The 25,159-nt window shown below is 51.0% G+C and overlaps 1 protein-coding gene across 1 annotated transcript in view; it reads left to right on the forward strand.

Moving 5' to 3' along the window:
- The window catches only part of ASB18 (ankyrin repeat and SOCS box containing 18), a 73,367-nt gene extending 55,894 nt beyond the window's left edge, over window positions 1-17,473 (forward strand). Inside the window, exons 10-12 of the mRNA XM_049614465.1 lie at window positions 1-300; window positions 15,456-15,569; window positions 16,058-17,473. The exon at window positions 1-300 is cut by the window's left edge and continues 4 nt beyond it. Of these exons, the coding sequence (XP_049470422.1) occupies window positions 1-300; window positions 15,456-15,569; window positions 16,058-16,243 (600 nt within the window). The 3' untranslated portion in view covers window positions 16,244-17,473. The remainder of the gene's footprint in view (window positions 301-15,455; window positions 15,570-16,057) is intronic.
- Window positions 17,474-25,159: the final 7,686 nt, after the last annotated feature.

The following is a 25,159-nucleotide window of genomic DNA, read 5'->3' on the forward strand; positions in this document are numbered from 1 at the left end:
GAGCACGCGCGCCGCCTGCGTCTGTGCGCGCTGCTGCTGCGGCGGGGGGCGGCGGCGGACGCGCGCGACGAGGACGAGCGCAGCCCGCTGCACAAGGCCTGCGGCCACGCGCTCCCGGGCCTGGCGCGCCTCCTGCTGCGGCACGGCGCCGACGCGGGCGCGCTCGACTACGGCGGGGCCTCGCCGCTGGCCCGCGCGCTGCAGACCGCAGCCTTCGCCGCGGAGGCCGCGTCGCAGCGCACGGTGCAGGCGCTGCTCAACCACGGCTCCCCCAGCGTGTGGCCCGACGCCTTCCCCAAGGTAAGGGGACCCCCCCGGGGACGGGCCTGCGGCGGGGCTCGCGCCGCTTCTCAGATTCAAGGGCCCAGCAGCCCTACCCGCGCCCCACCCCCCGGCCATATGCAACATCTGATGGGGGGGGGGGTGGGGTGGGTGAGCATGTCTGACAAACTCCCGGGTGAGGCCGAGGGTGCTGGTCTTGGGACCACACTTAGAAGAGCAGGACCCAGAAGCCTCCTGGCCGGAGTCACTAGAAAATTAAGTTGTTTGGGGCGCCTGGCTGGCTCAGTCTGTAGCGCATGGGATTCAGTCCCAGGGTCGCGAGTTCAAGCCCCACCCTGGGGGAGCCTACATTAAAAAAGAAAAAAGGAAAATTAAGTTGCCAACCTGACTGTATCCGTACATAGTAGTTACCTGGCGATGCCAGGCACCAAGTTCCACGACGTCATCATGGCCCAAAATATTTTGGCAGGTTACCTCTTGGTGTAATTGGTAAACAATAGGTATGGGTCTCCTGTGGGATCTGAAACGAAATACCCACTCTGACCACCTACCTTACCGATGAGATTAAGGAAAGCACTTCACACTGTTTGCAGATCTCTGCCATATCGTCCACACCACACTCCTGGGAAATACGCCAGGCTCATGACGGTCTCCTACCTGGGTTTCAACCAGGTGAAATGCCCCTCGCTGGGTCAGGGCTCTGTTGGGACCTCAACCCCACTTTGCAGACTTCACTCTGAGCAGCTTGTCACTTTTCCCACGTGTCAGATCTACCCCGAAATGATAAAGATGACGACGAAAGATGTCCCATCAGAGAAAATACTTAGAAGGTGGAAAATGTTTCCAAAAGTTCCCCAAATATTGGTTGGAATAAGAAGATATTGTCCTCCCCATAAAAGACTTCACTGAAGGGAAGTCGTGCCATTAGATGTCAAATCGAGCATGCTTGATTTAAAAATTATCCCCAGGCTCGCCAGTCATAAGCAAGAGACATACTTTGGCCTGTTAAGTTTTGAACGAATAGCTGAAAAGCTACTACTTTTAAAGGACAGTACTCGGGGTGCCTGGGTGGCTCAGTTGGCTAAGGCGACAGACTTCCGCTCAGGTCATGATCTCACAGTTTGTGAGTTCGAGCCCCACGTTGGGCTCTGTGCTGACAGCTCAGATCCTGGAACCTGCTTGGGATTCTGTGTCTCCCCTCTCTCTACCCCTCTCCTGCTCACGCTCTGTGTCTTTCTGTCTCTCAATAATAAATAAACGTTAAAAAAAATTTCTTTAATCAATAAAAGACAGTACTCCAGGTGCGCTGAAATAGTAAAATTCACACATTTCTCTCAAAGGCTAACTTTGCCAAGTGTGTCTATCAAAACGTAGGTGAAACGTGTAAAACCCACCCACTGGACTCCCTGAGTGTTTCATTACCTCACCATCACGGTGACAAGTAATTCTCTCGTGGCACTCCACTGTGGCAGGATCCCAGTATGGCAGGCTCTTGACAGGGAAGGAAGACCCACATTTTTATATTCTATAACACTTACATTTCTGAGTCATCATTTACATTGTAATGGGTCCCAACCTTTATTGGTCTTAGTTCATCGACCAATAAAATGGGATCAAGACCCACCTGCTGTCCCTCCTGTTCACACTGCGTTTGCATTACAGCAAGATACTTCAGCCCTCGGGGCGTGAAACTGCATAAAGAAGGAAAAAGAAACAAGCAAGACAAAAGAAGTGACTTTACGTGATGGGCCAAAAGTGAAAAATATTTGCGGCAAATTCTTTAAAAGAAAAAAAAAAAGGTCCACTGGTTTAAGTAGTGACCAGTAATAAATATTCCTTTGTTGGTCTTAGAATCACGCAATCTTTGTGGGTTTCCAAGTCCCAGGCACGACCTCACTGGGCATCATCCCTGGGGGCGGGGCGTCTAGCGCCTGAACTCTGTCTTCAGAGCTGGAAGTACCCTACCTCGACCTTGAGATGCAGGACAAGGCACAGGGCGCCCCCTCTGGGCCCCCTCTGGGCCCTCTCCTGGGATCCGCCCCCCACTCCACCAGCCCCACAGGAATGTAGCATGGTCAGCGGGCTGCAAGCCGCAGGTAGGTTTGAATGTGGAGGCTGTTTGTTATAGCAGGGACCAAGAGGCCCTGGGAAGTGCTTGGCTCCCAGAAGTGACGATCTGTCTGCAATTTCACGCCATCTGCGAAGGAACGGAGCCTCCCTGAGGAATCTTAGTACTCGGAGGCATTCACAAAACAGCCGCACTGCCGTTGCCTCCCCTGCACGGAGCACCACGCCCGAACCCGCACATCTTCAGTCCCTGTTTGCTGAATGAGTGCAGGGATGCTGGCGACTCCGGGCCACAGCGGCCTGTGGGTTAAACCTTTGGACACGGGGCTCTGACTTCTTTGCGCTGTTCCCCACACCTCGAGGGGACGCCCCCGGAAGGAGCGCCGGTGGGGTCCGCAGCCCCCGGCCCCCGGCACTGCGGTCAGGAGCAGGTTTCAAAGGGGAACGCGTTTACCACCCCACTGAGAATGTTCTAAGCAAAGACACAAGCGCTTGTGTTGTTGTGGCCCTGCCCCGGGACAGCGGGGCAAAGCACGGAAGCAGCGTGCTCCTGCAGCCAGGCCCCTGCAAGCGGTCGGTCCGCCGGGGAAGGGGTCTGATCGCCACGCAGGACATCAAAGGGACAGACCCGACTCTGCTCAGCAGACTCGTGGAGCACGCAGCAAAACACTGAAACGACTCTGCAGGCAAGACTCAGCACCATGGCGGGGCGTATACAGAGGCACCGGGGAATGTCACAGAGCACGCGGTCCGTGGGCAGCAGCCGTGCTTTAAATAGATGTAAAGAGACACCCACGGAGCTCAGAATTACTGAGGCAAAGGTTTCACAGCGAGCTTATGACATAAATCACAGCTCCCCCAGGCCCAGACAAAGGCACCGTCGCCGCGGCAGGCGGACTCGAAGCATCCGTCGGAGCCGTGCGCAGTGCTCTGCCCCGAAAATCAAAGTGGTGTCACAGCTTAGGAAGCAAGCATGTTGACAGGAAGCCAGGACTTTCCGCCCGGCTGCCCGCTAGTTAACAGCAGAGTCAGACGGCGGGACTCCAGGGCAGGTGCAGACGCGGCGGCCGGCCGCAACCAGGTTTAAATTCGGGAAGGCGTCGGGACAGGTGGGGCCCGGCCCGCAGGAGAGTAGGCAGGAGTGTTTCTCTAAACACACACATGTGGACCCGACTTGTTCTGCAGCCGTCACCAGTGGACCGCGGGTCGGAGGAGGCCTGGTCTGCAGTGAAGGGCTTTGCTCACGTCTCTCTCTCCTTGTGCCCCTGAGCCGGGAGGCCTAAATCAGTCAGACTCAGCCCAGGAGCGCGGGAAGCACAGGGACAGCACCAGCAATGAGCCATCTGACCGCAGATGTAGGCTGTGCTTCCCACAGGCAGCCCTTGAGCACTTACTTACTCATTCGACAGACATTTCAGGGAACTACCGTGCTCTGTGTTGGAGTCAGTGTTGAACTGTGGCGTGTGCATTTCCTGCCCTCACAGAGCTGCCTTAAGAGAGTGGAGGACAGTCTTGACTCAGACAACGACACACTCAAGGTGAAGTCGCCACGGCCAGAAAGCTGCTAAACCGAGGCCCACTGTACCTTGAAAGTGCCAAACGGGGGGCCTGACGTGGCTGGAGGGGGGGGGGCGGTAAGAGGCTCCCCGGGCAGGTGCGGAATGAGCCTGGACCTGAAGGCCGAAGACGCCGCCATGTAAACGATAAAAGAAGGACCATTCCTGGCAGAAGGAACAGCACGGGCAAATGTCCTGGGGCAGACAGAGCACTGGGATGTATGCAGTTGAAAGGTGACCCGGTAGCTGGCAGCTAGGAGGAAACCGGCCAGAGGGAGCAAGAGGCAGGGGCCTTAAGGGTTACGGGCTTTCGCCTTTGTCTTGAGAACAATGAGAACGTGTTGCATCATGTTAAGCAGCAGAGGTGACACGATCAAATGAGTCTTTGGGATGATATTTCAGCTCGAGTGTGGAGAACATGCCAGAGTAGGGGACTGGTGGAAAATCCAGGCGAGGCATGCGGGTAGCGTGAACGAGGGGAGAGAAGAAGGTTGGTGGCGAGAATGGCAGATTCTAGAAACATCTGCAGATCTCTGGCCTTGCCTCACCTTCTGGGCCCCGACCACGCTGAAAGTGCAGACCCAAAGTTTTGGTGCCTTCTTTTTGCCTGATGACAGAAGGCGGCAAAGCGACCTCACAGGACCGCCAGCTGCACCAGAGGTTTAGTGGGAGAATCCTGGGGTAGCAGCAGCCACAAACCAGACTCCCGTTTCCTGTCTTCACAGAGCCGTGTGTGCGTGTGTGAGCGTCCCCGGTGGGAGGAGGGAGGTGAGCTGTCTCCAGGAGCGCACCTCTGTTTTCCTTGTTCTTGGTTTATTTCTCCCATCTACATACAGAGCAATGTGCCTGTGTGATTTTCCCCCTTAATTTTCTTTCTGCCGCCTCATTAGCCGAGGAGAGTGTGCGTGGGCCCTAATGACACCGGGATGTCAGAGCAGTGTGGCAGCCGCATCTCCGCAGACAGCAAGGAGGCAGTGGAGATTTTTTAAACTGTGTTGGCGTAAAAATAATGAAGGCAGCCAGCTGCCTGGCAGACGTGAGGGGGCACGGGGCTGGGGGACTGGGGAGGGCCGGGGAGCCCCAGAGAGGTGGAACAGAGAGACAGGAAATGAATTCCCAGAGACAGGCAATAAGACTTGATCACAGTCTGTGACCCAGGAAGGAGGGGCCCGGAGGAGGGGGCGCTTCTGCTGAGGGAGGGCAGCTCATCCTGGGCGGGGGGACGGTGCGGGGAGGCCTCCCTGGCGCCTGCAGTCTCTGGGAGCCATTTAACGTTTTGCAGAGAGTAAGTTTGAGGGCCAATCGCAGGGTCACCGGAGGGATAGGGTTAGCCTGGGGAGGGTCTGAAGAAGCAGGCATTGCATAGGACACCATATACGTGTCACCAGACTAGATCCGGAGGGGTCCGGTGTGAACCGCTCAGCTTGATGGTGCGGTTTTCTCCCAGCGCAAAAGGGGGGCAATCGAAATCGGAGACCACCGTGCTCCAGGAAACGGCATGTTAGTGGTGGCTTCCGGAAGCCAGAAATACCCTCACGCCAGGGGCACGCTGTGTGCTGGTGAAGGGATAAAGTCGGGCTCCGGGGCTCGGGTGGGAAGACGTCTGCCTGCCCGGCTCTCCCTCTACCTCTCCGTCTCCGGCATTCACCGTCTCTCTCCTTCTGTAACGCCCGCTTCTGACTTCGTAAGAGTAATGGATTGGGACAAAACCCAAATTTGGGGTAGGACGGGGCCCAAAGATGATCATTCTTACAGTAGCACTGCGATGACCAGCTTTTAAAGTGCAACTGCTCCTGTCCCCGTACTAGAAGAGCCGCCAAGACAAGAGGAGGGAAGGGAGACGGGAAAGGGAGCCGGGAGAGAAAGCAAATCCTCAGCACTGCCCTAAGTTTTCAGGCAGTCAGGCGCACATTACAAAACTGTTTTTAAAGTCGACCAGGCAGTAGGGGATGCCTTTGGAGATACAGTGCATTCTCGGAGATGGGGCAAAGTGCAAAGGTGGAAACCTAGGAAGCCGGGTTGCATAGCAACCTGCGAGCTCTGCTGGGAATAGGGTACAAGAAGAGGGCTCCCGGGGGGGCGCAGTCACCAGGTGAACGTGCAGGCGGAACAGGGCTGGGCATGGTCCTCGCCAGCCTTCCTCCACACGGCTCCTCCGGTCTCCCGCCGGGAAATACAGCATCACGGACCTCGCCCGCATTTTGACAGACCTCCTGTCTGGCTCTTGCCTTAATCAATGACAAATAGGCAGACATATAAATAGACTCATGAGGGGGGAAAGGGGGCAGAAAAACAACAACAACAACAAAATGCGGGGACGGCATCCAGGGAGTAGAAAGGAAATCCGTACCTCTCATGAAAAGATCCAGAAGAAAATCTGAGAAACTGTGTGCCGTCATCTACAGAGCGCAAGAGGACATAGCCTTTAAGTGCCTAAAACAGAGCCGGTTAAGGGGACAAGGCAGTAGCATGATGTGACAAGGGGGATGGGGGGTGGGGTGGGGACAAGGTTATACAGCGGCGGCTTGGACAGCGCCTGAAGGGAAGCAAAAAGCAGTATTGATTCATAAAAGGAACCACGTCGGTGACGTAAGTGACGGAGCTGTGCTGTTGGCACCTGTGACCTCAGATCCACTCCCTGGCGTCCCTGCCTTCTGCTCTGCATGTTGAGGGCTGGGGACAGTGCGGCTAGACCCCTCGAACTCAGAGTCCCATACCAGCCGGCTGCTGGCTGGCTTCGGCGAAAAGAGACCCCATGAAAGGGAGGGAAGAAGCCTGCATTTCCAAGGCTCCGGTACCCTCGACGGCTCCTCCCCATACTCCCAGCCCCCACCAGGCAGACTTGGTTCCAGCCTCTGTGGTATCTCATATAACAAGAAATGGAGAAGTAAGGGCAGGCTTCGGGATGGATTGTTTCTGTGTCCCCAGGAGGTCCCCAAGGAACCAGCTGTTTTCCAACCTTCGTGACTTGGCTTCGTCCTCAGGATGGCTCATCTCTTGGTCAGAAAATGGCTTCCAGCAACAACTGGGCCAGCCAGCTTCCTCATTTCATATCCACTCGCTTTTCTCTAGAAGCCCCGAGGAGGCTCCCCTGTGTTTCACTGGCCCCAGTTGACTTAAACCTGCACTTCCCCAAACCAGTCATGGCAAGGGGAATGGAGTTATAGCGATTGAATTAAACTAATCCTTTGGAGTGTTGGAAAGTCAACCACAGTGTGTTAGCTACAAAGGAAAATTAACATTAAAAGCTGTTCCTGGGGCACCTGGGAGGCTCAGTTGGTTAAGCGTCCGACTTCAGCTCAGGTCGTGATCTTGTGGTTCGTGAGTTTGAGCCCCGCGTCGGGCTCTGTGCTGACAGCTCAGAGCCTGGAACCTGCTTTGGCTTCTGTGTCTTCCTCTTTCTCTGCCCCTCCCCTACTCACTCTCTCTCTCTCTCTCTCTGTCTCTCTCAAAAATAAGTAAACATAAAACAATTTTAAAAAGCTCTTCCTAAGTGCAAAAGAAAAAAACAAAACCAAGAAACTAGAAAAGAAAGTGGTGTTTATGAAGGACAGAGGGTAGAAGCCAACCCACAGATAAGTGATGTTGCTGAAGAAGAGCCTAGAACAAATGGATCACAAATAGTAATCAGGGGCACCTGGGTGGCTCAGTCGGTGAAGCATCCAACTCTTGATTTCAGCACAGGTCATGGTCTCAGGGTTGCAAGATCGAGCCCTGAGTCAGGTGTGGAACCTGCTTAAGATTCTCTTTCTCTCCCTCCACCACTCACACATACACACACACACACACACACACACACACACACACACTGTTTCTCTCTAAAAAAGAAACAAGAAATAGTAATCAAAGACAGAATAGAAGAAAACTTAGCTGCACTAGAAATCTTAACTCATAGAAGTCGAATGGATATTCTCTGCAAATCAGTGATGGGAGTCACACTTCTATATACATTCTAGCACAAGTGTTCTAAAAAAGCATGGAAAGGGGCACCTGGGTGGTTCAGTCGGTTGAGCGTCCGACTTCTGCTCAGGTCATGATCTCACAGTTTGGGAGTTCGAGCCCCGCGTCAGGCTCTGTGCTGACAGCTCAGAGCCTAGAGCCTGCTTTGGATTCTGTGTCTCCCTCTCTGTCTGCCACCCCCACCCCCGCTCACGCTTTGTCTCTCTCTCTCTCTCTGTCAAAAATAAATAAATGTTAAAAAAAATTTTAATTTTGAAAAGCATGGGAAAATCTTGCAAAGTATCTGAGTAGAAAATATTCATAAAGGAATAAAAATCAGTCTAGGCTCCAATTTCTCTGCTGCAATATTATCAGAAGACAATGAAATATCATCCTCAGATTCTTTAATCTATACACCCAAGGTGGGGCTCAAACTCACAACCCTGAGACCAAGAGTCACATGCCCCACTGACTGAGCCGGCCAGACACCTCTCATCTTCAGATTTTTAAAGGAAAAGTTTGGTTGCTAGAATTTTAGACTCAGCCAAGATGCTTTTCATTTGGGTGGTAAAAGTAAGACACTTGTGTCTTATCAACCTTGCCTTCCTAATGCATTTAACATATATATACTTGGGATTCCTGGCTGGCTCATTCTCATTAGAGAATGCTGTTGATCTCAGGGTTGTGAGTTTGAGCTCCACTTTGGGTATAGAGATTACTTAAAATCATTTGAAAGAAGAAAGAAGGAAGGAAGGAAGGAAGGAAGCTAGAAAAGGAAGTTAGGAAACAAGGAAGGAAAGGAGAGAGATGAAAAGAAAAGACACAGTTCTACGTATTTATTTATCCAACAAATATTTACTGAGCACCAGCCATGCGTCAGCAACATATTAAGTGCTTTGGGTATAGTTCAGAAAAAAAAAACAAAACAGTAGTCTTGCCTTCATAGAGCTTACATTCGAACAGGAAGACAAGCTTTAAACAATGAGCATCATCAATGGGCCAATAAAATGATAAAAACTATAGTGGGGGGGGGGCAGTTGCAGTTTTAAGCGCAGTATCCAGGGTGGGTGGCTTTGAGCCAAGACTTGAGAGGTGAGTGCATCAGCTGTGCAGGTGTGCAGGTGTCTGGGGGGAAGGGGCCAGCTGACCAGCAGCCAGCCTGTGGCCTGAGGCAGGAGTAAACCTGACCTGTGTGTGGAACAAGGGGACCAGTGTGGCTGACGGTAGAGAGAGCTGGCGACAGCAGGAGATGGGACCAGGGGTAGGGGAGGGGCGTGGATGGTGTGGGGTCTTGCGGGACACTGTCATGACTTTGGCCATCAGAGGGGTTTGAGCAGAGTGGCAGGACCCGACTAACATTTGGTGGGGACCCTTCTGGCCTCCGTGCTGAGAACATACATCAGGGGAGGGGGTGCAGAAGTGGGGGGACGACTTAGGAGGCTGTTGCCAGGATCTTCTCAGATTCTGAACATATTTTGAAGACGGAGCCCCCAGGATTTCTTGACAGATTGGATGAGCGATGTGAGAGAGAGAGAGGAGTCAAAGCCAACTCCAAGGCATTCAGCCTGAGACGCTGAAAAGATGGGTTTGCCGTCAGCTGAAATGGAAGGTTGTGGGTAGAGTAAGAGAACTGGGGGCTTGTTTTCGATACCAAGTAAGCAGTAGGCTGTCCAAGCCCAGAGTTTGAGAGGGCTATAGTTGAGACTCCGGGTTTTTGTTTGTTTGTCTCTGTTCTTCTTTCTTCATTTGTTTTGTGTCTTCCAATTCTACACATGAGTGAAATCATACGGTATCTGTCTTTCTCGGACTGACTTATTTTGCTCAGGGAGACTCTCTGGCTCCATCCATGTTGTTGCAAATGGCAACAGTCCAGTCTTGTTTATGGCTGAGTAATATTCCACTGTATATATGGACCGCATCTTATTTACATATGGATGGTACTGAAAGCCAGGAGACCAGATGGGATCACCAGGAAGTGAGAATACATTTTTTAAAAAAAGAAGAAGAAGAGGAAGGACCTATGAATGCAGGGGTGTTCTCACATCAAGAAGAGGGAGAGAGGAGAAGGCAGCTGGGGAGAAGCAGCCGGTGAGGGAGGTGGGATGAGAGCGTGGCTTCCTGGGAGCCAAGTGAAGAATGTCACAGAGGAGGACCTGACTAACCGCATCAGATGTGGCCCACACAGCACAGGGAGAGGGGAGCACTTCGCAACTGGGTATGGCAGCCCGCTGGTGCTCATAGCAAGGGCAGGGTGTCTGCGGTATCTGGGGCTGAGGCGGCTAACTGTCCAACTCCGGCTGAGGTCAGGATCTCACGGTTCGTGAATCTGAGCCCCACCTCCCCCTCTGTGCTGACAGTGCAGAGTCTGCTTGGGATTCCCTCTCTCCCTCTCTCTCTCTGCCCCTCTTCCAGTTGCATTTTCTCTCTCTCTGTCTCTCTCAAAATAATAAGTAAACTTTAAAAAAAGGCTGTAATACAATACATCAGAAATTAACAGCAAACAGCTAATTTTCAAAAATAACCTTTTGAAAATTGCATAGCACACTCTCAAAAAACTATTGCATCAATACTTACAGAATTGCAGAATATTTAAGAGAGAGAGTTAGAACCCTGTGCCTCAAAACTTAGGGCTGTGACCGTACCCACACCACTTTAAAAGTTGCTTTTATTATGACTCAAGTGGAAAAGAATGTTACTAAATTAACTGAGCAGTCAATCCAAGGGGTCAGAAAGAGGAACAAAGGCATTAATAACAATAAGTGCAAAATTTAATGGATTCGAATATTTGAAAAGAACTGGTCAATAAAATACAATAGGTGACTCCTTGAAAAAACAAATTAGTGAAATTCCAGTAAGACTAAACAAGGAAAAACATTGGAAATACAACTACAGAATTTCTTTTTTTTTTAATGTTTAATTTTGAGAGACAGAGTCAGAGTGCGAGCAGGGGAGGGGCAGAGAGAGAGGGAGACACAGAATCCGAAGCAGGCTCCAGGCTCTAAGCGGTCAGCATAGAGCCCAACACGGGGCTCAAACCTGTGAACCGTGAGATCATGACTGAGCCAAAGTCGGACGCTCAACCAACTGAGCCACCCAGGTGCCCCCAATTACAGAATTTCAAATGAAAAGGGGTGCTTGTTCCTAGAGAGAGTGGGGATATCTCCCATCCAGAATTTCTCTCCACCTGCATAGATACATCAAGAAGGCCCTGGGCCCTCTGCCTTCCTGGGCTTCACCAGTGCAGTCTCCCAGCAGACAGTGGGAGAAGGAGGGCGAGGTCAGAGGAGGTCTCTGCTTGGCCCCCTCTGTGCCTCAGGCTGGCTGCATGTCCCCAACCCAAGATCACTACTCCTGATAGCCCACGTGAGTCTCCACCCTTCAGTCCCAGAGGCAGAAGTGGCCCTGCTCCCAGCTCCCAGCTCCACATTAGTGCTTTGACTTCCCCTGTACTCACACCGGGCTTAATAGTTCCTGTATTGGTAAACCCTCCCGGGACGATCCTATGTCAGTGTGCTGTTTCTGTCCTATTGGAACTCTGACAGATACACCTGCAAAGCTCAGTTTCTTTACAATGAAGATTGTTGCCATTTGCAACAACATGGATGGATCTAGAGGGCACAATGCTAAGTGAAATGAATCAGAGAAAAACAGATACCATCTGATCTCACTCATACATGGGATTTAAGAAATAAAACAAACAGGACAAAAAGAGACAAACAGAAAAACAGACTCTTAACTATAAAGAACAAACTGGTGGCACGTCTGGGTGGCTCAGTCAGGTAAGCGTCCGACTTCGGCTCAGGTCACGATCTCACGGTCCGTGAGTTCGAGCCCCGCGTCGGGCTCTGTGCTGACGGCTCGGAGCCTGGAGCCTCCTTCGGATTCTGTGTCTCCCTCTCTCTCTGCCCCTCCCCTGCTCGTGCTCTGTCTTTCTCTCTCTCTCTCAAAAATAAACATTAAAAAGAAGAAGAAGAAGAACAAACTGATGGTTACCAGAGCGGGGTGGGGAATGGGTGAAGTAACTGAAGGGAATTAAGAGAACGCTTACCATGATGAGCACTGAGTCATGTTTAGAATTGTTAAATCACTATACTGTGCAACTGCAGCTAATATAACACTGATGTTAACCATACTGGAATTAAAAAAATTTTTTTAATAAATAAAATAAGATGAGATTGTTTTCCAGGAAAATATAGATTAACAAAATGGATTCAAGAAGAAATCAAGGGCCGCCTGGCTGGCCCAGGCAGTAGAGCGTGCAACTCTTGACCTTGGGGTTGTGAGTCTGAGCCCCATGTTGGGCGTGGAGTTTACTTAAAAATAAAATCTGGGGCGCCTGGGTGGCTCAGTCGGTTGAGCGTCTGACTTTGGCTCAGGTCATGATCTAGCATTTTGTGAGTTGGAGCCCCGCGTCGGGCTCTGTGCTTGACAGCTCAGAGCCTGGAGCCTGCTTCACATTCTGTGTCTCCCTCTGTCTCTGCCCCACCCCACGCACACTCTGTCTATCTCTCAAAATAATAAATAAACATTAAAAATTTTTTAATAAAAAATAAATAAAATCTTTAAAAAAAAAAAGAAGAAATCAAAATATACCAATAACCGAGGAAGAAAGTGAAAATATAAAAAAATACCAATAACCGAGGAAGAAAGTGAAAAATGTTACCTGCAGCATAAGACCAGGCATAGACAATGTTAAATGCAAGATCCGTGCCTTCTCACTTCCAGGAAGTTTGCACTTTTAAAATCTTGGAATGTGCTAACAGGAGATTTTCTAAGCTAAGTCGACATAAAGTGATATCAAAACCTGACACAAATAGCTTACAAAACTGAAACAACAAACCACATTTAGTTCTTAGAAGAGATATAGAAATCTTAGCAGATTGAATCTGGCATTTTCTTCAGATTAGTCAAATAGAGTCTGTTCTGTGAAGACAAAAATGGGTCGGTATTGAAAAATCTTGTATCAACTTGCTTAGAAAAAGGCAAAAAATAAAATGAAATCCTAAAATTTACAGTAACTTAGGAACAGAAAGACACTTCCTGAATTTAGAACAGAGAGTCTATCTGAAACTAATATCCAAGGTTATATGGTTTAGTGAAACATTACAGATAATCCTATTAAAATCAGGAATAAGATAATGATGCCTGCTATCAATATTGTTATTTAACATCGAACTTTAAAGCTCTCACCAATGTAATAAGACAAGAAAAGTAAATGTGAGATATTTATATTGAGAGGAGAAAATACCATTATTTGCAAATATAAAGATATATTTGCAAAAATATAAAATAGATTTACAAATCAATGAAAAAAATAAACATACTATAGAAAATTGCGCAAAAAACATAATTTAGCAATTCACAAAAGAACACAAATGGTCCACCAAAACAGAAGTAAATATTCCATATTGTACCTATCAAATTTAAATAACTAATGAGATAATTTGGGTAGGGAGAAAGAGATACTCTCATACCCCATTCTTCAAAAAGTGTGCCAATTTGCACACTCACAGTTTGACAGCATGTTTTAAAACCTTTAAAATGTACAGACTCCTTGACCCTACGTTTCTGCTTCCAGGAATTCAATGTCAGAAGAGGGCAGAATTATCTTAGCTACATAAAGGGGCGCCTGGAGGGCTCAGTCAGTTGGGCGTCCGACTCTTTATTTCAGTTCAAGTAATGATGCCAGGGTCATGGGATCAAGACCTGTGTGGAGCCTGCTTAAGATTCTCTCTCTCTCCCTCTGTCCCTCTCCCCCCCCTTGTACTCTCTCTCTCTCTCTCTCTCTCTCAAAAAAGAAAAAAATAAAAATAATTTAAATAAGAATGGTTAGGGGCAGAAAGAGAATCGCATTCAAGAGTGTTCGTTGTTTGTAACATCAGTTTACAGTAGTCGTTTCATTGAATACATTATAATATGCTCATATATTCATCAAATAAAATATTATATGGTCACTGAAGTAATGTTGAAGTGCTCATTTATGATTTCTGAATTGTGCACAACTGTTTTGAGTGGACAAAAATCAAGTTTCAAAATAACATGCAAAGTATTAGCCCACTCTTATTGTATATATTAATTTTTTGTCCAAATGTATTAAACATTAGTATACTTAAAATGTTAATAGTGCTTATCTCTAAACAAAGATACACTAATTTCTTGTTTTGTCTTAACATTTTAAAAAGGGTTCATATCTGAGCCAAGCTCAGTAAGTTGTGAATGGAGCAACCATACTGGGGGATTTAAGTACTTTCTTCTATTTGACTCAGTTCAGAGAGCCCCAGGGAGCTCAGCCTTTGGCCCTGTTTGTTAATTGCCTGCTGTAGATATTTGGTGCCTGATCTTAAGAAAATTGCTTAACCTCAGTTTTCTCAATGAAGAAATACTCAGAATAGTTTTACAACCCTTGGTAAATCTTAAGCCTCAAAAACAGAAAGCTATGATGTTGCCCTGCCCTTCCCCAAAATCAAATCTGAATTTGATGAATTTTCCAAACCCAACCATTAATTTACAAAAAGCAGAGGAGGAACATCGTGTCCCCAAACCCTACAGGAATACTGTGAGCAAAATCCCAACACTGAGAGACTCTGCTGAACAAAGAACGCAGTTTCTTCAATAATCTATAACATGATACACAAATAAGAGATCTGATAATACATCATATCAACCAATCTCAACCCTGTTGGCCTTATTTCAGTTCTTATTCAGACAAACAATTTTTTTTTACTATATAATGGCATTGAAGAGAATTGAAGAGAAATTTGTGAATCTAAACACTGGCCATATATTAGATGATGCTAAGAAACTCGTTAATTTCTCAGGTCGTGTAATGATGTGGTTTCTTCTAAAGCATCCTGTAAGAGTCACACTGAAATATTTACAGATGAAATGATAGGATACATTGCATTTGCTTTAAAATAATCGGAGGTAACGTGGGTGTGGATGGGGCAGGGTTGGCCATGTGTTGATGGGGGGGGGGTGCATAGGGACTATCATTTTTGTGTTCATTCACATGTCACAATCGCAAGAAAAAGCTGATTTTTAAAAAGCTAATAGTGTTCTCATTTCAATCGTAAAATTTGCAAATAAGAAAACAGGACTCCTTTGCCAGCAGAGACTGGAAATAAAATGGAAAGGCCAAGTCGGGAGGAAATTTAACGGCAAAGCGATCCTTCTCCCTCAGTGTCCTGACACATTAGGAAATTGAGATAAGAATTTGTAAACACCATCCTTGGACCAGACTGCCAACCAACAGAACCTCCTTCCTCTTCTCTGAGTAGCAATCCGGAGGCCAGGAGAGCCCACGGAGCCATCGGCACCCTGTTCCCGGGAAAGTGAATGCGTAAGCACTTGACCCAGACTCGGGGATGTGCTGCCATCACGGGGCTAAGACGGGCCACTCGCCTTGCGCTTGTCTGGGAACTAACTTCCGTGGCCCTGCTGTCCTGATCCCTCCAGGGCTGTTATCCCCGGTATGGCTGAGGTAGAGTGGGGTCACACAGCCAGGGAGTGGCCGAAGTGGGACCCAGACACCCCCCCACGTCTGCTGGCCCTTTCCCCACTTGGACCCAGAGCCCAGTCGACGTAAGTTCTGTCCCCCCCACTTCCGACCAGGTGCTGAAGACCTGCGCGCCAGCCCCCACGGTGATCGAGACGCTTTTCAACTCCTACCCTCAGCTCCGCGTGTCTGAGTCCTGGCGGGAGGTGATTCCGGAGGAAGTATTTCAGGTAAGGGAGCGCCCTTCCTTCCCCCTCAGCACAGCATCGCTGGGTTTCTGCTCACCCGCGCGTGCGTGTGTGTGTGTGTGTGTGTGTGTGTGTGTTTCCTCACACTATACCCAGGGAAGCGCAAAGCATCAAAAAAGGACAGAGAAGGCAAAGTGGAGGTGTATCTAGGTACCCAACAAAGTCTACAGTCACTGTCGATTAAGAAACTGTGAGGACGTTCCCCCCGCCCCAGCCCCCAGAAGCCTCCAGAAGCTCTCCCCTCACGTCTCATTGACTTGAGTTCTGTGCACATCGCCCAACAGCGAGTGCACCGTGCAGTGGGGGGAGCAGAGCAGGATTTGAGGAGAATACCTGTGTTACCTGGGGTGTCACCCAAAACGGACTTCCTTCAGACCCCCTAGAACGGCACCTCGGGAAGATCCCCGCGCCCCCTTGGTGGAGGGCGCTGCCGGCTGTCAGGGTTGATCTCCCGCCTGCCTTCTTTCCAGATGCACCAGGCCTTCTACCGGTCTTTGTTTGCTTTGGCCCACGCCCCCCGCTGTCTGCAGCACCTGAGCCGTTGTGCCATTCGGAAGTTACTTGGCAAGAAGTGTTTCCACCTCGTGCCCCTGCTGCCCCTCCCAAAGTCCCTGCAAAATTACCTCCTTTTGGAGCCGGAAGGTGTTTTGTACTGAAAACCAGAGCGCTGGGACTGAGGCTCTGATTCTCACTGCTGCCTTCCGTAGAGGCGGTGCGCTGAGGGGGGAGGAGGGGCAGACCCGGACGGCACCTGCCACGTCCCCTGGCGGACGCACGGACCTCACAGATTCCCGGTCACTTTGGAACAGAACTGGCAATAAAAGGCCTTTCTGCCTCTCAGGGTTGCTCGTGAGGGTCAAGGTGGTGAGTGCCACAGTACTGGCATCAGAGAGGACTTTTCAACAGAAGTTGAACGAAAAGATACACTTGTTTTCCCAAGGCTTGTGTCCTGCCTGCGGTGGGTTAACAGCCTCCATGCTGCCCCCTCAGCCATCAGACCATCCGCCTCACAGGCACTGTCCCGCCTCTCCTGGAGCCTGGCCACCTGCAAAGGCTCTGTGCCCAACACGTGAGAGGGGTACGTACTGAGAGAGGACACCTGTTTCCGTAACAAGAGGGCCTTTCTGGAGCCCCCTGGTGCTTCCCAGCACATCACAGTCCCGAAGTCCCTAAGGGACATTGGAGGGGCGGCGAGCCCAGCGTTCTGGTCCCGTGTGAGTCTTCTGACACTCTCACCAAACCCCAAATGATTCAGCTGTGGCAACCTGCAGGAAGCCGGATGCCAGGAATAGACACGGGTTGGTAAGGGTCGCCATCAACCCAGCCTGGGCGTCACATACACACAGAGCTGCTCAAGGTGTCAGGACTGCATAGGCCATTCCTTATTTTCTGTATTCTGGTGCTTTTGATATCTGGGACCTGGCTGACCCTGGAGGGACTGCCCCTTCCAGGGCTGGTCGATTCCTGAGGACAGCAAACCGTTCACCCCCAAGCACGCTTTTCAAATGCAACCCCACCAATCCAGAGCTCTCACCCCCACCCACCTCCTTTACTGGGCTGTCACACTCTGGGCTACGGTCCACCTGTCCTAACGGTCCCAGGGCCAGGTGCCAGACAGGTAGGGACAGCCCTTATACCCCAGAGCCTGCTGAAATGATTCCCACTAGCCGATCCTAAGCCCGTCTGTCCCGCCTGGCCCTGTTCCTTCCATGGAAACCACAAGAGAGGCTTTTGTCCACATCCCTTCCCCCAACCTCCTGACCAACCCTGGTGCTTCCCCACGTGCCCGCCCCATGGCATGCCGTGTCCCTTCTCTTGGGAATGGTGAGTAATAAACGATCTTTTCGATGGTAGATGTCCCCTAATCTGTTTGCCCTAACAAGCCCTCAAAGTTTCTGTCGATACACCAGATTGCGAAACAAGAACTCTTCGCCACCGTCCTCTGGGGATAAGCAGTGGCTCCATCTTTTCCAGTTTGAGCCAGCGCACGGGTGTGCTGAGACGGGCCTGGGGGGCGGGGCATGGCTCCCACGGCTGCCGATCTGGAAGGGAGCGCACGGCCTCGGCAGCACCTGCAGCATAGATGGGCCGCTGTGTGCGCCATGATGAGGCCTACTGTGGAGCTGCGAAGGGCATCAGCCGGGCCCCCCCCACCGTGAGGGCAGACATCCTGAAGCAGGTAGCCGGGCTGAGCCTCGATTTCAACACAGTGGGCCAAGGGGGTGATAAGACGGCGTCCCCCAGCACCTTCAGCTGACCCACCCTCACACCCCCACCCCAAGAGGACGGCCGTCCCCAAGCCCCTCCTCCGTAAACATTCGGCGGTCACCACTGTTTCGAAGGCAGGGTGCAGGAATGTGCAGGGTGTGGTGGAGGAACAGAGACCCGGCCTCCTGGAGGGGAGGGTCCTTGTGCTTTGGCAGCTGGACGAAGGAAGGAGTGGACGGCATTGGGGCACATTGGGAGGGTCTTGGCTTCCAGACCAGGGCTTCTGAATTTCCCTGGAGAAGCCGTGAGGCTCCACTGAGCAGGTGCGCAGATGTGGTCACCACGGGACTCTCGGGAGACCGCTTTGTCCTGGAAAGGCAGACAGCACGCTGCGGGACAGGCAGGAGCCCGCAGTGACACCCCAGGGAAAGGTTTGCGCCCCCAAGCAAGAATAGCTACTTAACCGAAGTCAAATGTGATTGTCTCAACTGGACGGTGAAAGTGTCCATGCACCTCCTGTGGGGTCAGGATTCGGCCAGAGAACTGTCGCAAGGTAGGTTTCTCCAACTGGAAAAGGATCTTGTTGAATTGCAGATTCTGACTCTGGAGGTCTGGGCTACGGCCTGGATCGTGTACGTCTGTGAACATGAGGGTTCCTCAAGAGCGTGGATAACAGCCCTGCTCCCGGGGGCGGGGGCGGCCCCACTGAGTGCAGAGACCGCAAAACCCCAGGTCCAGAGCCCGCCCAGGGAAGGAGCTCAGTAAATGGTCCCTTCTGTTACTATGACTGCATCATTATTAGATGAAAACAGCCTGATCGAGGGATAAGAAGTGGAAAAGCCAAGCCATTTATAAGAATAAGAAGGGCAAGAATACAGGGTAAGAAGTGCAGCCACTGAGGAGCCCTGTCCTCACTGGATTTTGCAAATGACAATCTGAGCAAACATACTGTCCTTATAGGATGTAATCCTGAGCCACCCCCCCTCCATCCCGGCCACCCGAGAAAACAGTTCGGCCGTATTTCTGAAATGCATTACAATTTAAATGTTTTAGAGTCCTGGAACAAAGTAGAACTCCCTTAAAACATACTGGCTTTGTACTTCCAAAACTCTGATAGAGGATGATCAACTGATAGGTTGCCGGGGCACCGGGGGGGGGGGGGGGGGGGGGGCTCAGTCGGTTGAGGGTCTGACTCTTGATTTCGGCTCATGTCATGATCTCATGAACTGTGAGATCGAGCCCTACATCAGGCTCTGCGCTGACAGTTTGGAGCCTGCTTGCGATTCTCCCTCCCTCTCTCTCTCACCCTCCCCCGCACACGCTGTCTTTCTCTCTCTCAAAAATAAATAAGCTTGTTAAAAAATACATAAACAAAATAAAACTTAGGCGTGCCCAAGAATAGCTAATCCCTAAAGTTCCTCGGGTTTAGTCATTCACGCGTCCATTTAGCCGTTTGCTCTTTGCTTTAACCAACTCTGACTGAGCCTGCTGGCCACCGAGCCCAGCGCTTGGGGTTGAGGGCCCGTCACCAACCAGACAGGCTCACGGGCTCCTCCTCCTTGGGCAGCTCACAGCCAAGCAAAGAAGGCCCATTTGTCAGCAAGGCTTCTGGAGAGACCTGAGCACATGGCGGGGTGGGCTGCGGAGAGGAAGCGCTTTCGATCTGGCTTCGGCGCCGCATCGAACGGGGGACGCCTGTTTATTCCCGGGGGCAGGTGGAAGTTCAGGCACCTCTCCATCCATCACCGTCCTCACTGTGTCCCGTGCACAGTCGTGAGGCTTCCGGGACAAGCTCCCGCAGCCCACTGCACCAGCCAGTACCACCTGCGCGTCCCGTTGTTTTGACGACTGTGTCCAGCCATGTTCTACGCTACATGTATTCAGAAGTTCTCGAATCAAGGAGACTTGCATAATTCCACATAGGTAAGAGAGAGAGAGGGGGAGGGGGAGCTAGGTGAAATAAATATCAAAAAAAGACATTTCCCTTCCTTTTTTTAAAGTTTTTATTTTTAAGTAATCTCTACATCCAACGTGGGGCTCGAACTCACAACCGTGAGATCAAGAAAAGTCACAGGTTCCACCGACTGAGCCAGCCCGGCACCCGGAGACATTCTACTTCAAAGCGAGAATTATCCTGGCTGACTTCCCTTCCAGTGAACAAAATGTACCCTGGCATTTTTTTATTAAAGGATCTAAAAATGTTTTCCATTCTTAGGCGGTTCATATCGGACATCATTACTTTTCTCTGAGTATATTACATAAACTCGATTCCCTAAGACCTAAATTGTTTTTTTTTAACTTCGTATTTCATTTTTAATGACAGATTCACATGGTTCCAGAAGCCGAAGGTAACAAAAGAGTAAATGCCGCTTCCACTAAAAAAAGATAACAAGAATCGTTTCCTTCCGCTTTCACGGAGTATCTCTGACGATACTACTTTGCCATCTGACCACTGAGGATTTAAATGCAGAAGTGAGTGGTCCTGAGGAGGTCCGCCTCCCTGCGTCCTGGCTGTGCCCTGCACAGGGCAAAACGCCCCCGGCACAGCGGGATGGCCAGACGCAATCCCCAGGGCACAGGCAGGCAGTCCCCGGACGTGGCAGCCTGTGCCTGTTAGGTTTAAAATTCTGAACACGGCGTTGGGCCTCTCTGTAGTGTATTTGCGTCTTTTTAATTTTAAAAAGATACATGATAATCATCAATTCAGCGGGTTTTGAAGAAAATCAAAACCACTGACTCTTTAGGAAGCGTTTGCTAATCCCAGGAACTATATATATAATTGTCACATTTCCAATCTCTGAAATAACCCTTTAGACACACGCTGATGGGGCAGGCTGTTGAACTTTTGCAAAGAACACTTAACCCTCTACAAAAACGGTATAAAATACAGGCTTGGAGAATGAGCTGGTCTGCTCCAGTGACCGGTCCTGATGCGGGGCAACTGAGAGGAAGCTTAATCACTACAATTGCAGATATTACTAGCTTGCCAAGTGCTTTTCATCTCTTAAGGGCTGCCCAAGGACCAAGTGATAAAGCAGGAATATCGCAACCTTTAATTCCATTATTTCAAGAATAAATTACTCCTTCCTCAAAATTGCGGTGCGCACTTGGGATATTCAGAAACCCCCAAAGTTTCACCTGTGATCAATACTGCGTCTTGTTTGTGGACTCAGGTATACTCTTCAAACCCCAAGACTTTGTCTCCCAATGTCAATATCGTCCTATTTGAAAACAAAAATTAATTTCATGAAATTGCCAAAATAAGCCTGAGGTTAAATTTCTGGAGCCCAGCAGAGGATTGCGGCATTGAAACTCATTTTCATAGAGTCCTGCAGGTGGCGCCATAAGCAAACGGTGTTACCCTCATCCACCGACCTGCTCTCCCCAGAACTAGAAGAAAACAAGGTTTTAGCTCTCACCATAAAGGGGAGGAGAATATAGGAAACCTATGGGATTGTGACATATCATATAGGATTGTGCCGCTATAGTAAAAAATTCAGTAATTAAAATATTGATTATGGAATGGCCTACTCCCGTTTGTATTAAATATGCACGTTTTATAGGCAATGTGTTTATAAATAAATATAATTTTAAGATGACTCTTTTATGATGCCATAATGACAGCCCGATCCTCATTTGTGTGTTAAACGTGTTCTTTAACAAAATTGTACATTCACCGAGGCAATGTAACTCGCCCAGTTCCCAGCCTCCATCTAATCTAACAGAATGGTCTTTCTGCCGTCCTAACACTCTGCTTAATCACGCCAATAAAAAGAGTAGATTTCTCTGTAATGCAATTTGTAAGCAATAAACATGATTGAGAATGCGGTATTTGCTGTCGACTATGTTTAATGCAGGGTTTTAATTTGGTGTGTAATTATTCATTTAGTGGGTACTTTTTCCATTCACATTTCTCTGTCCTGCGCTAAAGAAAGTTGGTAAGTTTGCAGAACGTTGGGCAGACAGGGTCTCCCTGTACTGTGTGCAAACCAGAGTTCGATGCAGATGTTATGGAAAAGGAATATTTTTTTTAATCTGCTAAAGACAGGAGGTCACATTAACTCGTAATACAGACACATAAAAATGTGATTATGGGTTCTAAACAGAACGCAGTAGGCTCCTAGTTAACACAATGAGATTTCTAGGAAGTGATGTGTAAATTCTTCAAAAATGACACATTTCTCACGTTTCATTCCAATTAAATTACTGAGGCAGCTAACAGCGATGAGCACAAAGTACGGGGGTAAAATGAGGGTTTCTTCTGGTAACTGTGTCACTGTGAGAGTATATTTTTATGAGAAGCAGTTAATATTAAGCTATTATTTTTCAACTGTCCTGGAAGGGATGTGTGGAGCCTTTGTCGTACGGAGAGCTGTCCCCAGAAGAGTCCTGCTCCTTTGTTTCTTGAGTTTGCTGATAGGAAGCGAGAATGGCTGGGTACCGCCCCCGCCCTCGTCCCTAGAGGGGTCCCGGGTGTCAGTCCCCAGGGTCGGGCCCAACCGCTCCCCAGAGGCCTGCAGCCTCAAGAGCCAACGATGCCCTGCGCTGCACTCTCTCCCCTCGGCTGGTGCCCACCCGCGACCCCCTAGCGCTTGGGGCCCGTCCCCCCCCCCCGACCCCTGGGGCGCCCCGCTCCTGCCCTCGATCCCGAGCGCCCCGCGGGCCGCGCTGGGGGTCGCCGCCCAGCCTTGGGGGCTCTCGAGGGCGGGGCGGGAGTGGGGGTGGGGGCGCGGGGGTCCAGCCACCCTCCCCCAGCCCCGTTCTGGGGCAGTGGGGTTCGGGACTGCTCCCCCGCGAGGGAGGACAGAGGGGGCGCGGGGCCGCCCCGGGGGGAGGGGGGGCGGGAGGGGCCGTCGGAAGACAAAAGGGATGTGCAGCTTTAAATTCAAAAAGATGTTTTTGAAAGCCTCGTCCTGGGGTTTGAAAGGCGCACCGAGGACAGCGGCGGAGCGATCCCAATCAGAAATGCGATTTGAAGTCCTAATGAACTTGATTGCGTGAACATTTATAATCCCCCATGGCCCTAAATGAAATCAGATATAATCAGGAGATACAGGGAAGGGAGTGTTTACAGCCGACGCCGGGCGGCTGCGGGACGGGGAGATGACGGCCCCGGTATTGATGTCGAAAATGATGGATAACGCGGGAACGGCAAATATACTATTTGTCTAATGGCTCGGCAATTAAATTCCCCTGTAAATGACCCATGCCTCATTTCATCCTAATCTATGGAATTTTGATTGAATTCGTCAGCTCTAATTGAAAAATACTGCACTTTAATGTCTGCATTGCAGTTTCAGGACGAGAGTGGTTTTAATGAGACGGTGCCCCCCTGACCCGGGAATATTTGAGACTTTTATTCGGAATTTAAAGCCAGAAGATTGCTCAACTGAGCGCTGCCGTTTCCTCTCCTGGACCCACGTCCATCCATCTCCAGGCGCGATTCAATAAACGCACTTGGGGAGAGACGCGCCCCCGACCCTCGCGCCCGCGTGGCGTCCCGGGGGGCGGCCCCTCCCTCGGATGAGAGCGGGCGGGGTCCGGGGCTCAGGGGACGGCCTGCCCCCTCCCCGGGGCGGGGGTTGGGGGGGGGCGGTGCCCGGGGGCTCCGTCCCCGCTGCCGCTCTGGTCCTCGGGCCCAATCGCGGGGCCGCCTTCCCGGGCCAAACCCAGGCGTCCCCCCCCCGGAGGAGGAGGCCCAGCTGCCTGCGACCTGGGCACCCCAAGAGGGGGCCGGCCCCCGACGCGCTTTATATGCAAATGGCGAGGCGAAGCCATCCCTGAGAAATTAGCTACTTGCTGAAGCATATTTACTAGATTGAAATGAGTTAAAGAGAAACATTTTAAGTCGTTTAAGCGAGATAATTGGGCCACATTAAAACTGGAGATGTTTGCTCCTTTCCAAAAAAAAAAAAAAAAGCTGGGGGGGGGGCGGTAAAAGCGCCCCTCACACACACACACACACACACACCCGAAACCAAAACGCGAGGCCCCTGCTGCTCAGAGACCGGAAGTGAGGGAGTGCTGGGGATCGGCGGCTGCGGGGACCTTGGTGGGGCGCCCCCTGGGGCGCGAGTCCCCGCAGCCCCGCTCCCCGGCTCGGAAGGACCGATCCCGGCCGCGGCCCGCAGGGGGCGCCCTCGAGCCAGGGTCCCGCCGCCACCGCCGAGCCCAGGAGACGAAAGGGGCGGCCAGCCCTCGGTCCTGGCCGCGCCCCCGCGTCCGGCGCCCCAGCTTCGTCCGTCCCGGTGCCCCCAGCCGCGTTCAAACCTCCGACGGCGGGATCGCGACGGGAGCCCTAGGGACGGGGCGTCTGGGGGAAAACTGGAGGCCAAAGTGCACGGGCTGCCCGTCCCCTCCCCCAGAGAGTTCGGTTAGCACGTTGACAGAGTCTACCGAGCTTTCATGAGAAATAAAATAATCTGAAATGACTCAGAAGTCGTTTCCCTGGGAAGACAGTGCTTTGCGCCCTTCCCCTGCGCAGCCTGGCGAGGAGAGCCCACTGCAGAGGTGGCTCCCAGGGCCAGGGACCGCCCCGAGCCTCGGTCTCCAGTCGTGCCGCGGGCGCGAGGGTGAGCCGACCCTGGGGCGGCGCTTTGGGAAGCCACCCCACCCCCACCCCCAGGCGTCGCGTGCGTTACACACTACAGTGCATCCAGTTCCACTCGTGGCCTGCGGTTTGTTTTTAAATGCTCAAGAGTCTTGTGATCTGAGGCCGCCCGCAAATTGGTATTCTCCCTCCGAGCGCACAGGCTTGCGTCCCAGGCTGCCCCGGTATCCATCCGGCACTCTGCAACGCCCAGGGCTGGCGGTCGGCGCTGAATCAGTTACCCTACCGAGCAACCGCTCTGGGCCAGGCCCCCTACCAGGGAGTGCTACGTGAGCTGAAGCGGTTCCTGCGACCACCCGTGACTTAAGCGCTGTATTAATTACCCCCATTTTAGAAACGCAATCAGGAGGCTGGTGGAAGAGATCCCGGAGTTCCCGCCCATTACGCAGATGGAACAGGAGAGGCCGGCGCCCACGATGGTCAAACCCAGATGTCAGAGGGTTTCTTATCCATCCACTTCCAGGATGGGGCTGCTCGGGATGAGTCAGAGTCAGGAAAACACGGGATTTAAAGAGAGCCGAGGTGGGGTTTCTATTACCACATCCAAAATCGGATCGTATTTCACTCTGTGCAATCATGGAGGTCTGGTTCCCCCCACCCTCGTTTATGACAACGGCTTCTCTTGTGTCCTAGACGTTTATAATGAAAAGAAATTGGGAATCTGTTTCTTATGCAATTGTAGGCATGAAAAAAATAGACGTCTTATCCCCGAGAAGGGGAGCTGGGATCTGCTGAGTCTGCTCCCCAGAAACCT

Source organism: Panthera uncia (assembly GCF_023721935.1).
Source record: "Panthera uncia isolate 11264 chromosome C1 unlocalized genomic scaffold, Puncia_PCG_1.0 HiC_scaffold_3, whole genome shotgun sequence".
In the NCBI taxonomy this organism is placed as follows: Eukaryota; Metazoa; Chordata; class Mammalia; order Carnivora; family Felidae; genus Panthera; species Panthera uncia.